Genomic DNA, 15,993 nt, shown 5'->3' with positions numbered 1-15,993 from the left:
TAATCGACCACGGTCTACCAGCCCGAATTTCGGTCTCTTTGAAAGTGGCTACGGTCGTGTTCTTATGGGGTCTTTTTCTCTTATGTGTTCAACGAGAACTGCTGCATCTTTTGCATCTCATCCATGTTCAGACAACCTGTTTGTCACGTAACCTCTCTTTTGTCCTACATAACATTTTGACCAATCCTTGCATTCGATTTTATAAATTACATTTGATTGTATATTTATCGGAGCTTTTTCTGTTTCGAAAAAATATTTTTTCCCAGAGTTGACATTTGCAAACGCAGTTTTGATATGTTCATTATTTAGAACTGATCCAAGTTTTTCAAGAAACATCAGGAATAGAATAGGTAACCCCAAAGGAGTAAAGTATTATATTAAGGTCCTTCTGACACTTTTTCGACCTTCTGGTCATTGACAATCTACACCAACAGGGTTACTCTAGATGTTACGTCATTCCACTGTGTTTTCACCTCCTCAAAAGTGCATTGAGGTACTTTCAACACCCCTCTTCGTCGACGTTGACGACTACCCTTCTAGTCATTGACGATATCTGCAAGAACTAACACGTGTGCTCAAGAACTTACGTCAATCCATTGTTCTTGGGGGTACATTTAGGCCTTATCCAACTCTTTACGCATCGACGTCACCCCTACAGCTAGGGGTGGAGATAACTCGATGACTGGATCTAGAACCGCTGTTAGATAACTACTTTTTAGATCGTTTCTTCTCATTTAGACCGTCTCTTTAACTTTTTCAACATGATCTGCATATTTTTTGTATTTATTGATTTTATAATTGTATGCTTTTATTCCTATTTCTAAGATATCTTCTATCTTTTCGGAGTAAATGAAGCTTCTTATAATAATTTCAGTTCAGTAAAGTTCAAAAAGAATACTCACCTTTTTCCAGATCGGCGGATCCCGCCTCCTACCAGTACGCTGGATGTCCCCTGAAAGCGTGGTCTACGGAAGATTCACTCTGGAATCCGACATATGGTCTTTCGGCGTGGTCCTCTGGGAGATCTACAGCTTCGGAAAGCAACCCTATTATGGCCACACCAACGAGGAAGTGGTGAAACTCGTCCTCGACGGTATCATGCTCATCCCTCCAGAAGACTGTCCCACACTGATTTGCGACTTGATGAAGAACTGCTGGAAATCGGAACCAAGGCATCGAATAGTATTTCCGACCATATGCGATCGACTGGAAGCGGCCTACGAAAACGAAAAGAAACTCGCCGAATTTTCCTACGAAACTGAAACCAAGATGAAACCTGGAGGTAACAAGAGCTTGCCTAGGCCGCCTCCTCTACCGGTGCTAGGTCAGTTTGATCTGCTCGACACGCAAGGATATTTGATACCCAACGAAATTAAAGAACCCGCCAAGTATTTAGAGACGATATGCGACTGACAAGAAGGTACGAAACTACAGCTTTTCAATATAGAAGGCAGTGGTGCGGGAAGTTTGTGGCGCAGTACGTTAACTGTTGATTCCCAACTATGAATCAGTGTATATAAAGTCTGGTTTAATGTTATTTTTCCATAAATTTCCAATGGACTGAGCACGATGGTAGGTTGAAAGGTATGGGTGGTTGACGGTTATTGTTCATGTCATCTTAGGGGTTCCAAGACCCAGAGTTGACCCAAAAAACTTTTGAGATATTTGAGGTGAACTTGAAAGTGCTCTAAATGTATTCGAACGAATATCATATTCAGAAGTGGTGGCTATTGATGAAGAATCATTGCAATTCTCGAAATTGCAAACCTGACCTTACTGAACTCTAAAACTTGGACAAATAACACTCAATTAATGGAAATAGATTATTTTATAATGATTATTACAAATATTGTGAGTGTTGAAAAAGTTCCTCCGAAAAAATGATGTTTTTATTATTAATAACAATACCTGTGAGTTTCAAAAATTTCAGCTTTCTCGTTCTTGAATCTCGCTCTTTGAATGTTTTAGATCTTAACACGAATTTACCATTGTCGTTCGAAATTCATATAATTAGTGATGTTTAAAAAATAACAGATGCAAATTCTTCTAAAAATGTTTATATAACTGAAATATTAATTATATCAAGTCGGCGCTATCACAAAATATTTCGTGTAAAAAACGTGCGTTCACAAACGATGCTTCAAAATTGGCGACAACTGATGCATTTAGTCCCATACATATCATTTTCAACTCTTTTCATTAATTCCATAGTAGATATCGAAGAACATTGTTACTTTTTGCCATCGATATCAAAAAAATATTTATCTATGATAATTACACAATTTTCCCAAACATTCTAATTTCTAGACGCGTTTCGCTAACAAGTTAGCTTCCTCGGTAGCTTCCTTGCGAGCTACGGTATAATGTCTTTGCGAGCAGCTATTTTTCTATCCACGAGTTCTGAAATGAATAACGGTTGTGTATATTACACTTCAGATGTCACGTATTCCCTAAAACTTCTAGATACGTCATATCAGGTGATCTAGTGGGCCCTTCTGAGACATTACGTTTGCCTGTCTATCGGGTTGGAGAGTTTTCAACTAATATTAGGTTTCGGCAAAATGAAGTGCTTCTTCATTACGACGAGCTGGTTTGAAAGTGGCTAGATATCAGTTATCCAAACCTGTGGATAGGTAAACGTGATCTCTTAGAATGGCGCTCTGCATTACCTGATATGACACCTTTAGATTTCTATCAGAATTATTCTCAGGAAGTGAATGGTGACCAATTTGAACATTTACTGGAATGAACTGCAGTGACTTTAAAGTACATTTTTCCTTAAAATCATAATATTTATTTATCGTTCGTCCTTAAAACTAGTATAGAACTGCTAATTACTCAGGAAGGTCTAATTTGATTTTCTAAAATTTAAAAAAATGGATAGAGAATTGAAATATCTATCAAACGAGTTATTACAGGATTCCTTTTCTATTTGAAAAAAAAAGGGATAGAGCACATTGGCGACGAGAGATGCAACACTATTATAAATGTTGTCCAACCTTGATATATTTGAACGATATGTTCTAGTATCTAGTTTGTGAATAGAAAAAATTTATAGTGTGGATGAGAGTGGAAACAAAAATTGCATTTATAATATACTTCCTTATTCTGTGAAAGTTACATTGGGGAAACATCGAAATTATTTAAAGTGCGCAAAAATGAACACCGAGATCACATCAGAAATAAACAATTGGGTCCAAATTGTCACAAAACGTTTTGAAATTCTATGGTGATCATAAGATGATCTCCAATGAAACCAAATTTCAATATATAAGTTTGTTGTTGGAGTAAAACTACTGTTGTGACTAGTAGAGGGAGTTGAAAATTTCGAAATTCCATAGTGTCGATCATGGCGCTCCAGATGTGTTCCATCAACTCCGGAAAAAAATCCAGTGTGGCAAATCTCTATCGAGAAAACAATATTGATAATGATTACAAAAAGTTATCATCCTTGGCAGAAGTGATGTTCTGCTCGATTCGTTAATCTAATGATTACTCATTCCCGATGAGTGATAGATGGGTCCGAGATTCATATGCCCTGAGCAATGAGCCAAAGATGTCAGACTCTTGCATTTGCTCGGTCAATCTCAGTTCATTGAGAACGATCCAATTGTGTTTTGAATTCAATAATTTCGAACGGCTCAATTTTTCAACACCCTTCCTCTGCCACCCTCGATTTGCGGAATCAAAAATAACACACACATACCATTATAAAACTTTAATTTTTTACCACCGTTAATCCATCGTATTAGGTACTCCAAACTAATTAGGGTTGTATGATATTTCAATGAAAGGCTCATTGTGACAAATAAATTTCCCAAAAACATCTCACATCCGTTTTACGAATGGTACAATATGGCGGACACCAACGAATGAATCTGACAAAAAAATTAACCTCTCTCATACACACACACACTAGTGAGAGTTATTCTTTTAGTGATGCTTAATTTCCAATAAACATTACCTGTTTATAATAGAGAATTATACATATCAAATTCTACTGGAATTTCAGAAACTATGTGGATTATAATGCTCCCAAGCGACTCCCAATATCTTTGTTGCAGCGACCTCTTACAGCCATAGGATATTTTGAGGTATCCATTTAGTGAATATACATGGGTTCTACTTCAAAATTTATCAATTTTTTCACACTGAAATTTTAGACGTCAAACTGACAATTAACTAATCGTTTTTTAACCCTCAGTTATTCTAGAAATTCTACAACTTCAATCTAAGTTGAAAAACCACAGCCCAAACACAACACATTTGTGATCACACACCAGTCAGAGCTGTTTTGACATGCCAGGGTCTCATCTGTGGTGATAGGCTGAACCACAAATGCGTTGCTGGACAAAACGATGGCGATGACATCTGCCCTAACGAAAACGCCATCTAAAACTCGACAACTAAAACTCGTCTGCGGTCGATGTCGAAGCTTTACAACTGACTGCCTTGGGGAACCCCGTTTATCTTTGATATTTGAGGATTGAGTTCTCTGTCGATCCCATAAATGGCGACCTCGTAAATGGAAATGCCATCGTCTTCGTTTAAGTTCGATCCAACTACAATTTTTGGTGTGGAAGCTATTTTTCGAGTTTGTTGGATGTAGTCTGCAGGTTTTTATATCTGACGTTTTTTCTACCGCTGCGGTAGACATCATCAAAAGCGATGAGGCAGATACTACATCGTTGCATAAGGTCTCCAGTATTATTCCAATGGTGGTGGACGTGAATTTGTTCCTACTAGAACCGGAAGGAAGAATGAATTAACATAAATTTCGTTTGGATACTTGTATTAATTTAATAACCAATGGGAACGAAGCTAGCCCAACACTAATGGTATGAAACGGGAGATTCGAACTAACGATGTAGTTGTGAAGATAATTAAAGCACATCATTCATCGCCTCAATAATGTCTACCTCAGTCGAAGATGAAACTCCAGGGATAAAACTTTGCAGTTCACAGTCAACGAATCCGGAAAATAGCTTTGACACAGTTACCTCCAGCCGTGAAAGTTTACGCTTCTTGGATAATTCCCCTTTTCAAAGTTGTATGTTCGATAGTTGATATTGAAGTGGATTCCAATGTGATTTCATCATATTTTACCTCAAATTAAGGTCTACATTGTGAATTATGAAGCTGCACGAACAGGATGTAAGGATATTGAGTTTGCTTTGGACCCTTAACGGAGTATCGCCCTCATCTGTCCTTTATAACCTATAACCTATAACTAACTAACTAACCTATAACTAACTCAGAGCATGGATCTACTCGGAAAAGAGGAATTCAATACGACAGGGTGTACTTTGATGACTTCTCCGACTACAATCAGACCAGTAAATTCTCTTTGTCAAGAAACTTCGAAGACCTTTAGAAATTTTCAATGGAGAAATATACAGAGAGATTAATTTTGTCACATTCACTATCTCATTAACCTATAGAAAATTGATAATTAGTGTACTATGGAAACAATTCAGTATTTCAAAAAGACATTGATTTCTATAAAAGTAGTATTTCTACTATCCATTCGAGATGTGGGAATCTTGGCAACTTCTATGAAATTCAGGGAGTTTTGAATGAATTCAGGTCAGGGAAAAAAAGTTCTTGAACTATATCAAAGGATATTTCTTTTTGGCACTCTAAGCACCTTACGATATAAATTAATGAATGCTGCAATGCTGGTAATGAAATTGTCCCAGTTGTTAAATAATTATAAAAATAATAATAATCTTTATCAATCCCAAGAAACAAGAATGTTTATAACAGGGATAAAATTTAAAATAATGATTAAATAAATTATTTCAATATTAAATATCAGTTACATATTCAGCACATAAATACATAAATACATACGCAAATATACATATATACATACATATTTACATATACACACACACATACATATGTAAATATATACATTTTTGAATTATAATGGTAATTAAAAAGAAAAAAATGTAATATGGAGATCAGAATTTCAATTAGAAACTTTTTCAATTCCGATTTGAATTTTGTTTTTTGATTCATTTTTAGTTTCTCTGGAAGATTATTATATATTTTAACTCCTAAATGAAATATTGATTTCTCCCCAAATTTTGAGCGTTATGATTCAACTAGTAGTTTTTTTGCTTGTCTTGTATTATATAGTCATGGATAGTATTTATTTGATTGAATTCCAAATTCGAAGGTTTGTGATTTTTTCTAACAGAATGAATGAAATAACAAATTTTTAATTGGAAAATAGACTGAATATCTAAAAGATCTCGTGGTATATATAAATTTGACGTAGGTTCAAGATATGGTAATTTGAATATACATTTTATTATTTTATTTTGCAGTCTCTTAAGAGGATTTATTATTGATAAATTAGCTGTTCCCCAAATTAAAATTAAATATTGTAGATTTGAATATACCAAACAGAAATATATGCATTTAAGATATTTTAATCGAATAAAATTTCTAATCCTAAATAATATTCCTAAAATTGGTCCGATTTTCTTTTTTAACATCTCAATATGAGTATTCCAACAGATACTTTCATCAATGTATAGTCCTAAAAATTTTGTGTTTTGACCATATTTAATCATTTTGTTGTTAACAGTCAAATTCTCTTTGGTTGTGATTTTGTTCTTAGTTATCAACATTAAAGAAGACTTTTCATAATTCAAACTTAATTTATGATAATTCAACCAAGATGTTAGCAATATAATGTTATTTTTTATGTTATTGTAAACTTCTTCAGTATCACTAGAAAAGTAAAGCAATGATGTGTCATCCGCGTATAACTTAATATTTCCTTTCAACAATAATTTTGAAACAGAATTTATGTAAATCAAAAATAAAACTGGACCCAAAATAGACCCTTGTGGAACACCACAGGTGATAGTTTTCAATGAACTGGCATTTTTCCTTAGACATACAAACTGTTTACTGTTAGATACATAATTTTCCAACCATCTCTGAATAATTCCTCGAATACCAATACTATTCAATTTTTTTAATAAAATATTATGATTGACTGTCAAATGCCTTTCGCAAATCGAGAGATAATAGACCACATTTCATATCTCTATCTAATTTTTGTTGAATATTAGAAATGACATCCATTACTGCAGACTCAGTATCACTCGATCTGCGAAAGCCATATTGACCTGAATATAAATAATTTATTGACTCTAAATAATCTATCAACCTATTATTCATAACCTTTTCAATAATTTTTGAAAATACAGGGAGAACCGAAATGGGCAATAATTATTCATATCACATTTGGTATATATTCATATCACTCTAGCAATTAAAAACAGATTCACTGTATTTCTTGAAAGGTATATGAATTTCGAAGGAAAATCAAGTTTTTGCCCTATTCTATGAAAATAATTCTGACCATTTCAAACTGTGAAAACGGTTTTTTATACACAATACTCTTATTGAACAAGTCATTTTTGTGAAAAAAATCTAAGTTTTACATTGACCTCTTTTGTGAAGTTTCATCTTCAACAATCTGAAAAAAATTGATGTCAATTGTAATGGAGAGGTTCATAAAGGTTTAGAAAAGCCCAAACTTCTAGTTCATCATGATAGGTTCAAGGTGAATTCCATAGATTACTCACAAAGAAAAATATACCGCTTATCAGTAACGTGTCATAATAATTTTTCTAATCAAAACAATACTGAGAATTTCATACTTATCCTAACGTTTCGGACACCAAAATCCGTCTACGTCTTCTTTTGAAATTTCGTCTAATGTATATTGAAATGTGTCAAGTTTTTGATTGACTCTTTGAAACATTCACTGTAGTACAAGATGTCCTCTGTTGTTGCTATTTTGTGTATTTCATATATTTCTTTCAAACGGTTAGCCATGTCAAGCCAGATTTTTTCAAACAGATTTCTTGGGAGCTATTCAAAATACTATTTTCTCCAGATATAAGAATGTATGAATACTGATTCTTTGAGTTCAATCCGCTCCGCATGTGGTTTCTTTGCGATCATTCTCGTCTTATTGATCTCTTTTCGATGTTCACCATAGAATGTCCAAACGTGTTCTGATAATTTTGATTCCCTTCGTTGTCTATTTTTAATGCGATCTTTTTTAGTAGATATACTATGAGAGAACTAGGCAATATAATAAAAATGACATGATGACACTGCTTTTTTTCTTACTGAGATTCACATGAAAAGGGGTCCTAAATCTCTCATAGCATCTACTTTCATTCTCGCGCCTTCTAATGGTTTTAATGTTTCACCAAAATAACTCTCACCAAGAACAAGGTATGTTAAAAATTGCAATTTTTGTTGTTTATGGGTTTTATTTATGTGAATATAGATCTCATATGTGTTGTCAATTGAAATATTACATTTTGAAATTGTATGTCACCAACATTAGGATTTGTCAATGTTATGACCATAATTATAGTATATCAACTAATTTTCAAACATTTTTTTTAATCAGTTATGGAAGTTAATTTTCATTTTGAAAACGAAACAGCTGAAACCATTAGAATTCACAGATTATTAGTCTTAGCGAAATTAATTCATGTTTCACTGATACTGCTGATCAGCTTATTCAGAATTTAATTTTACAAGCAATAGCTTATTTTAGCAAGAATAATATCACATGAAGATCCTGCAAAGCCAAATTTTGTATCGACAATCAGGGTAATTTCTGAATAGTTTTCAAAAAACGATACAGAAATGAAATGAAGTTGAAAAATCTCTTTAAAAAACGGTTTCCAATGGAACGTCGAATATAAATTAGCTGTAAATAGGATTCATTCATCACCGTGTGGGTTAAAACCCATGTATTCTATATAGTCTTCTGTGTTATTCTCTATATAGTCTATTTCAACAAACAAATAGCGTTTCTTCTGTGCTTAAGATTTACCTGGAGCCAACAGGGTTGAAAAAATTTCATGCTCAAGGACGTAATCTTCAGGAATTTTTCATCTCAAAATCTGATCCAATAGGAGGAGTAGTCCTACACAGGTTTACGTTTTGAATGTGTTCACTTGTTTTTTAAATGTGAGATAGAGCGGGGCTTTAAAGTTCGCAAATGAAAAGGTCCACCGTGTATAACTCAGCTTATACAAATTTGATATATTAGAATTAGGAATTTCTTGTAATTATATGGGTATTATAGTTGATATCAATCTGCCAATGGAGTTAGGAAGTCCATTGTTGAACCAATGGTTCCGGTTTGATATGTTTGAACATGGCCAAACACTACTCAGAATCATCAAGACGTTCTTGTTTTTGGTCAACAGTGAACTCGTGCGGCAACAGAGCTTTCTTATAGTCAAATGATCATGCAATATAAAACCAACACGTTTTTCTAATATCTTTACAATGTCACCTACCGCCATCTATGTTTTAGCCCATATAGGTAGTATATCAGAATGTGAAATTATAGATTATGGAAACACTTCGTACATCATCGAGTACGTTTTCTCTGGAAGTTCTGGAGTTTCAAAACCGCTGTAACAATTGAAACTGCTGAAAAGGATGCTCTATCAAGTTTGGAACAGCAGAAATCAGGTTTCGTAAAAGATTTTGATTTAGATTTGATTAAGAATGAGTGAGTTTATTCGGCCCCCACTACCGCCTTTGAGTGTTTATTGTGGCTTATCTCGTAAACAAACTGTTGCAAAGAGAAATAAACCTGTGAAAGAAAATATTTTTGCAGAAAAGAAACGAAAAAAGTTCGAATTTTCGAAAATGAATCATTCTGATTAGTGTGCTGTGAATCATTTGCATTCAGAATTCCTTGAGTAGAACAATTCAAATGCTTTACTTATGGAAGTTGGGCCCATATCAGATGTACTGATCAATCATTATCGACATCGCATGTTATGGATTTATATTAAAAATATATTTTTGTATTGACTGTTGACTGAAAATAACATTTGCTGTCAAGACTGACATGATGTGCATTGGTTTTAAGATGAGCAACAATTAAAATTGATAGATATACTTTTAGGGGAGGAAAAAAATAGTGTAATCGATTTTTATCCTGAAAAATTGTACCAATTTGATCAGTTTTTTTTACTCCAGCACTGATCTTTTATGGCCAATAAATATGGTATAAAGAACCACTCGGCTCGATTGTCTATACGAGTATTGCCCTTGTCAGGTTAAACAGATGAAAGCTGATCATATCCAAATGTCAGTAGGTAATCAAAGATGAAAAAAAGTTCTTTACTCACTGGTATTTTACTGTTTTCCAAGGCATACATCTATAGTTATCTTGTATTATATGTAACATGGACCTATTAACTCCGCTCTATCCTAGTGTGACAGGGTGAAATAGAACGTAGTTTTGGAATACTAAATAAATATAACTGAAAGCAAATTCTCGTATTTTTGTATTCCTTGAGATTTTTACTGTTGTTAGTAGTTATACAGAAAGAATTGGTTTTTTGATATCACGGTTTTCAATTAAATAAAATTTCTCGAAAGGCCTAAAATCTATAGCATGCGACTCTACTTGTAACATGCGTGTATTGATAGCAGTTAGCATTTAATTATAATGTGTTACAACTGTTGATAGTTATACAAAAAAAAATCAATATTTTCCATATTACCATTTACAATCATTAGACATCTCTCATAAATATTGTAGGTACTATATACCCCATATCACTTAATTATTTGTGAAGATAGATTGTTTCGAATGTAAACATGTTGAAAATCCGTCACCACATCATTAGTAATGAAATGAATGTATTTCTCAATATATGAAGACGCATCCAAGATTTTTAGTGAATATGATTTACCTTCAAAAATCAATACATGGGCATTCAACGGAGATCCGGTGGATAACTGCTCTGGTTATTTCGGATATACTATGGACATCCAGATTCATTATACCCATATGACCATGAGAAAGCCTTCAAAGATATTCATAAGTTATCCATGAAGATACTCGTGAATGACCTTGAATTATATCTCATAAATTATTTATTATTTGTGTCCACAATCATTTTGAAGTTCTCTCTAAAAGATAACTGTGGATACAAATCATCAAATAGTTGGACTGAAGAGTTCGAAGGCTTACATATAGAAAAAAAATTATAAAATTTGAGTTTATTCTTCAATATAGCTGCCAGAACTGCTGTTGGTTAGAAATTTGCTTGATCGGACCTTGAGAGGGGCCCAAATCCTACTGACAATTTTATAGATCAAAAACTGAGTAGTTCTCAAAATTGTATTGCTAATATATGCATAGAAATAAGTATATGTATGATGTTTTATTGTTATTATAAGAACGCCATGGATGTTTTAGTCAAATATTTGTATATAGAATAAAAGCATTGCTCTGAAATAATTTATGAAAAATATTAGGTAAACTTAAATCGATGAATATTTGTGTATATACAAAATCAGTAATGTACCCCTCTAAATGATAGATTATAAGAGACGTTATTTTTCTGTTCTGTTTTCAATATGTACAAATACAGATTGGTGTTATACGCAAATGTTTAATCATCTCATGTCGAATACGAGGTATATTTTTATTGGTATATTTTCCCTGCCATCAATTTTGCAAATAAATCAAGATACCTTAACACCTAGTATCGTGTATAGACGTCTTAGATGTGGTGTTCACGATAATGTTTGGATCAAACTTTGATATTCAGTAATTGGAAAACATGAATGTGTCCTATTTGAGCCAAATGAGTTTATATTCTCATATATGCTTCGTATTTTTTGTACCAAAGACTCTGAAATATCATCATTCAATAAATTTGTAGATTTACTGTTGTTATTAATGAATGTTATTTTGTATATATAAAGATAAATTATTGTAAAATAAAGAGTTTTTCAATTATTAACACTTTCTTTTCTTTCAAATGAACTTCTGGCACTCCTCAAACTGCAGTTTGAGGAGTGACAGTACTACCAACTGTCGAAAGCGCTCGCAGATAATTAATAGAAGATATAAAGCTTCAAATCCTTTTTGTAAAATTTAATATTGACAAAAATATATATATATATATATATATATATATATATATATATATATATATATATATATATATACCGGGTGTCCCACATTTTATGTGACAGGCAATATCTGGTTTGTTGAAGGAGATACACAAAAATGTTTCATACAAAAGTTTCAGGAGTTCATGAGAGCTATATTTTGATATAATTTTTAAATATACAGGGTGTTTGGTGTAAGTGCTACAGACCAAAATTCCATTTTTTAAAATAGAACGCCCTGTATATCATTACATATTCAGATGCTACGTTAAATTCTGATATCATTTCATGTTTGGTTTTTGAAATTCGGTTACGGCGTTGTTGAGTTATTGCACTTTTCCTTAATATAAAGTTTCAAAAAAACCTATTTACTCGTACACGAATCCAGTCTATATCTTTTATTAAATTGAACTAGACTACTACTGAATACAAACCATTATTCTCACCTCTACGATACGATATCGATATCAGTTGAATATAATATTGAAATTCTTGAGAATGTGACTAACTTGAGGGTGAATTGCTTTATATTGCACAATTTCATCAAGTAGCTTATTCTTGTTGATGCCATAGTAACAAATGTTGTTGAATTGTATCTACTTGTCAGTTCGATTCAGTGATTCTTTGCAAAACAGTAACTGTGTTCTTTGTGCGAAAACTCCAGTATGCCTTTCGCGTTTGGTCCAAGTGATTGCATTGATATGTTATTAATTTTTGGGGAATGTCAGAAAAACTGCCGTCAAGCACAACGTCTATACCAAGAACGTTTTCCAGACAGACCCATTCCGTCACGAATGACTTTTTCGAGAGTTGTAGAAAAATTGCGAACTGGGTCATTTCCTTCTACTATAAAGCATCGTCATCATACGAGATCTGTTTGAACTGAAGATTTAGAGATCTTGTTGATATTATTATTCATCCACATGTTTCTATCCGTACTCTTGCAGAAGAAGTCGGTGTGAGTAAATCTAATGTACAGAGAATTCTGAAAGAAAATAAATACCACTCATTCAAAATTCAGTTGGTACAAGGTTTGAAACCCACGGACTTTGAACGACGACTTAAATTCATTGCTTGTATTCAGGTAATATTACATGAAAGTCCTAACATATTCAGTCAAATTTTGTGGAGCGATGAATCGCGATTCCACAATAATGGAGTTGTGAATCGACATAACAGTCAATATTGGTCTCAAGAAAATCCCCACTGGGTCCACGAAAGTAATTTTCAAACTACTTGGGGTATTAATGTATGGTGTGGATTGTTCAATGGCCGCATCATAAGACCTTACTTTTTCAATGAAAATCTCAATGGATTGCGATATTTACATTTTCTAGAAAATGATTTGATCCAGTTGATGGAAGATATTCCCATAGCAGAACGACAAGGAATTTGGTGGCAACAAGATGGTGCTCCTCCTCACAATTCACAGGTTGTTACTGAATATCTGGATAGAACGTACCCAAATAGATGGATTGGTAATAAGGGTCCAATTCGGTGGCCGGCTCGTTCCCCAGATTTATCACCGCTTGATTTTTTCCTATGGGGTTATTTAAAAGATATTGTTTTCACTACTCCCCCTTTGAATGTGGATGATCTGAAAATGAAAATTCGACTAGCTTACAGTGATATTACGCCTGATATTATAAGAGCGACTTGTACGAGAGAAGTGATTCGACGTTTCGAAGCCTGTATAATATCTAATGGGCATCACTTTGAACAATTTTTATGACTTATTTCTAGGTACCTACCATTCTTATGAAATGATTTATCAAGTTATATTATTTACATTGTTATTAATTAAAGATTTGTTTTCGAATACACCTCTTTCAATTTCGCAATTGTTTCATATTCAAAATCATTCCTGACTGAATTCCATATATATATATATATATATATATATATATATATATATATATATATATAAATACTGTGCCCTGGCCACCAGAGGGCGATAGAGTACCATGTCAGTATTTAATGTGAGTATCAACATTAACAGAATTGGGTAGCTAGCCTAGCAGTCGCTGAAAACCAGTCGGCCGAATCATATAGAAGTCGGGATGTACGTCAAAATTGAATTAAAATAAAAAGCCAACAGCTTTGTCAGCGACTGCTACCCAGTTCTGTTGGTAAACACATTAAATACTGACATCGTACTGCTATCGACCTCTAGTGGTCAGGATAAGTACTTACAATTTTAGTTGGTACGAAAATGCCACTTCTGACATTGTCTATTAGACAATGCTTCTGACCTATAAACTTTGTATAAATAAAGCTGGCGCCATATATTATAAGCCGAGGCTGTATCTCATTTGGAAAGATTTGTGTTACCTTCGTAGTCTATATACAAAGTTCGTATATAGGTCTATAAACAAAGCTGTTACCTTTGTATACAGACTAACATACAAAGGTGTTTCTTAATGTCTCCTTTCAATGACTATTTCCTTCTGACTTTACCTATTTCCCATTGTTACTGAAACTTTTTATTATTTATTAAGAAATTTGTATTCTTTTCCACGGGCATATTGAATACTTTTTCAAATTTCTTCGATGAGAATGAAAAAATAATTACTTCAATATTTGTATTTTGTCTTAACAAGCCATTGCCCTACCGCTCGACCTCAAAGAGCTTGTGCTAAAGAAAATGCACTGAGTACAATTCTCATTGACCTGGTTTTTCAATAGAACATGTGAATTGACACTGGTTTTACCAATGGAACATAAGCAGGAAACTCGTCTGGCAGTGGTTTTATCAATGAAAAACGCTTTTTCAATTGGTGACCACCACCCAACGATTATAGACATACCCATAATCGTTGACCACCACCAACATAAAATTATGTCGATTATCAATACTGTCGAAGTTTCAGTTTATTCTGTTTTTGTATCACCAGTGTTGCCAATGATCTGGTTACAAACGACCGGGATCGTGTGATTACCGGGTAATCAAACTCACGACAGGGTAAATATCCTAACATTATATAGTATATTGACATTGAGGGTTATAACGGAAATCATAATTGCCGACAATTAAATATAAAACAGGGGTACTAATCTATAATGTGTTATATTGAATTAGCGCCAATAGCATCGCTAATGGTGTTATTAGTAGTGATATGCCGAGTATCTGTTTTGATGGATCGAGTCGACTCGAGTCAGTTTATAGGTACGGTATTCGTATCATGACTCAATTCCCGAGACCAGTACTCGAATTCTTTGTTTGGTATTCGAATATTGACTCGAGTCTAGAAATTAGAGTCCAGAATTCGAGTCTGAAAATTTTAGCCCAGAAGTAGAGTTTGGGAAAAAATTAAAAGGAGTGTAGGTTAGGTTAAGCATAATGACACAACAATAATGAATCAATACTTTTTAATGAAAGATAGTTATAAACATCAAATAAAAAAATTGATGCATGATCCTAGAGCGATCTAATATTGTTTGTATTATAATGACGTAACATAACCTCAAAGTAAGAATTAAATTACGTGGGAAACCCCGGTATCATCGATAAGCTATGGAGTTTTGAAAATATTGGATGCGTTCTTGAAAATACGAAAAAAAAAAGTTTAAAGCCGGTTTTAGTTTAAAAATGGTTGGATAAGTGAATTATGAATAAAAGAAAACAACTGTAGATTGTTATTGATTTTTTATATCGACAAATAAAATTAATTGGATTTTTTTCTCATTTTATTCTAACATTTGAAAATATCATATTTTTTGCGTACGATTAGGAATATACAATCGTACGTTGGGTAGCCCATCAAGTTATCACAAACTGTCAAATTTTTCCAAACGGAAACCAACCTTATTATTCCGCTATAAAGTTCAAAATCGATTACAGAAATTTGACAGATTTGTATAGCTTGACTGCTGGCAGCTGACTTGCTGGCGGCTGTACATCGCACCAAAGCCAACAAGGTCGTATAAATACGATTTAAATAGTACGGTTGGCAACTCTTGTAAGAGCGAGTTAACCAAATTCGAATACGAGACTCGAGTCAGCTGGACTCG

The 15,993-nt window shown here is 33.5% G+C and overlaps 1 protein-coding gene across 1 annotated transcript in view; it reads left to right on the top strand.

Moving 5' to 3' along the window:
• The window catches only part of LOC111508710 (tyrosine-protein kinase transmembrane receptor Ror), a 223,149-nt gene extending 211,318 nt beyond the window's left edge, over window positions 1-11,831 (top strand). The window contains exon 8 of the mRNA XM_074170979.1: window positions 913-11,831. Within this exon, the coding sequence (XP_074027080.1) occupies window positions 913-1,413 (501 nt within the window). The 3' untranslated portion in view covers window positions 1,414-11,831. The remainder of the gene's footprint in view (window positions 1-912) is intronic.
• The last annotated feature ends 4,162 nt before the right edge of the window (window positions 11,832-15,993 follow it).

The sequence above is a fragment of the Leptinotarsa decemlineata genome, unplaced genomic scaffold (genome assembly GCF_025532065.1).
Source record: "Leptinotarsa decemlineata unplaced genomic scaffold, Ldec_3_MD MMD2_tig00000008_RagTag_RagTag, whole genome shotgun sequence".
In the NCBI taxonomy this organism is placed as follows: Eukaryota; Metazoa; Arthropoda; class Insecta; order Coleoptera; family Chrysomelidae; genus Leptinotarsa; species Leptinotarsa decemlineata.
Note: the sequence above shows the minus strand (reverse complement) of the source record. Positions and strands in the feature narration are given on the sequence as shown.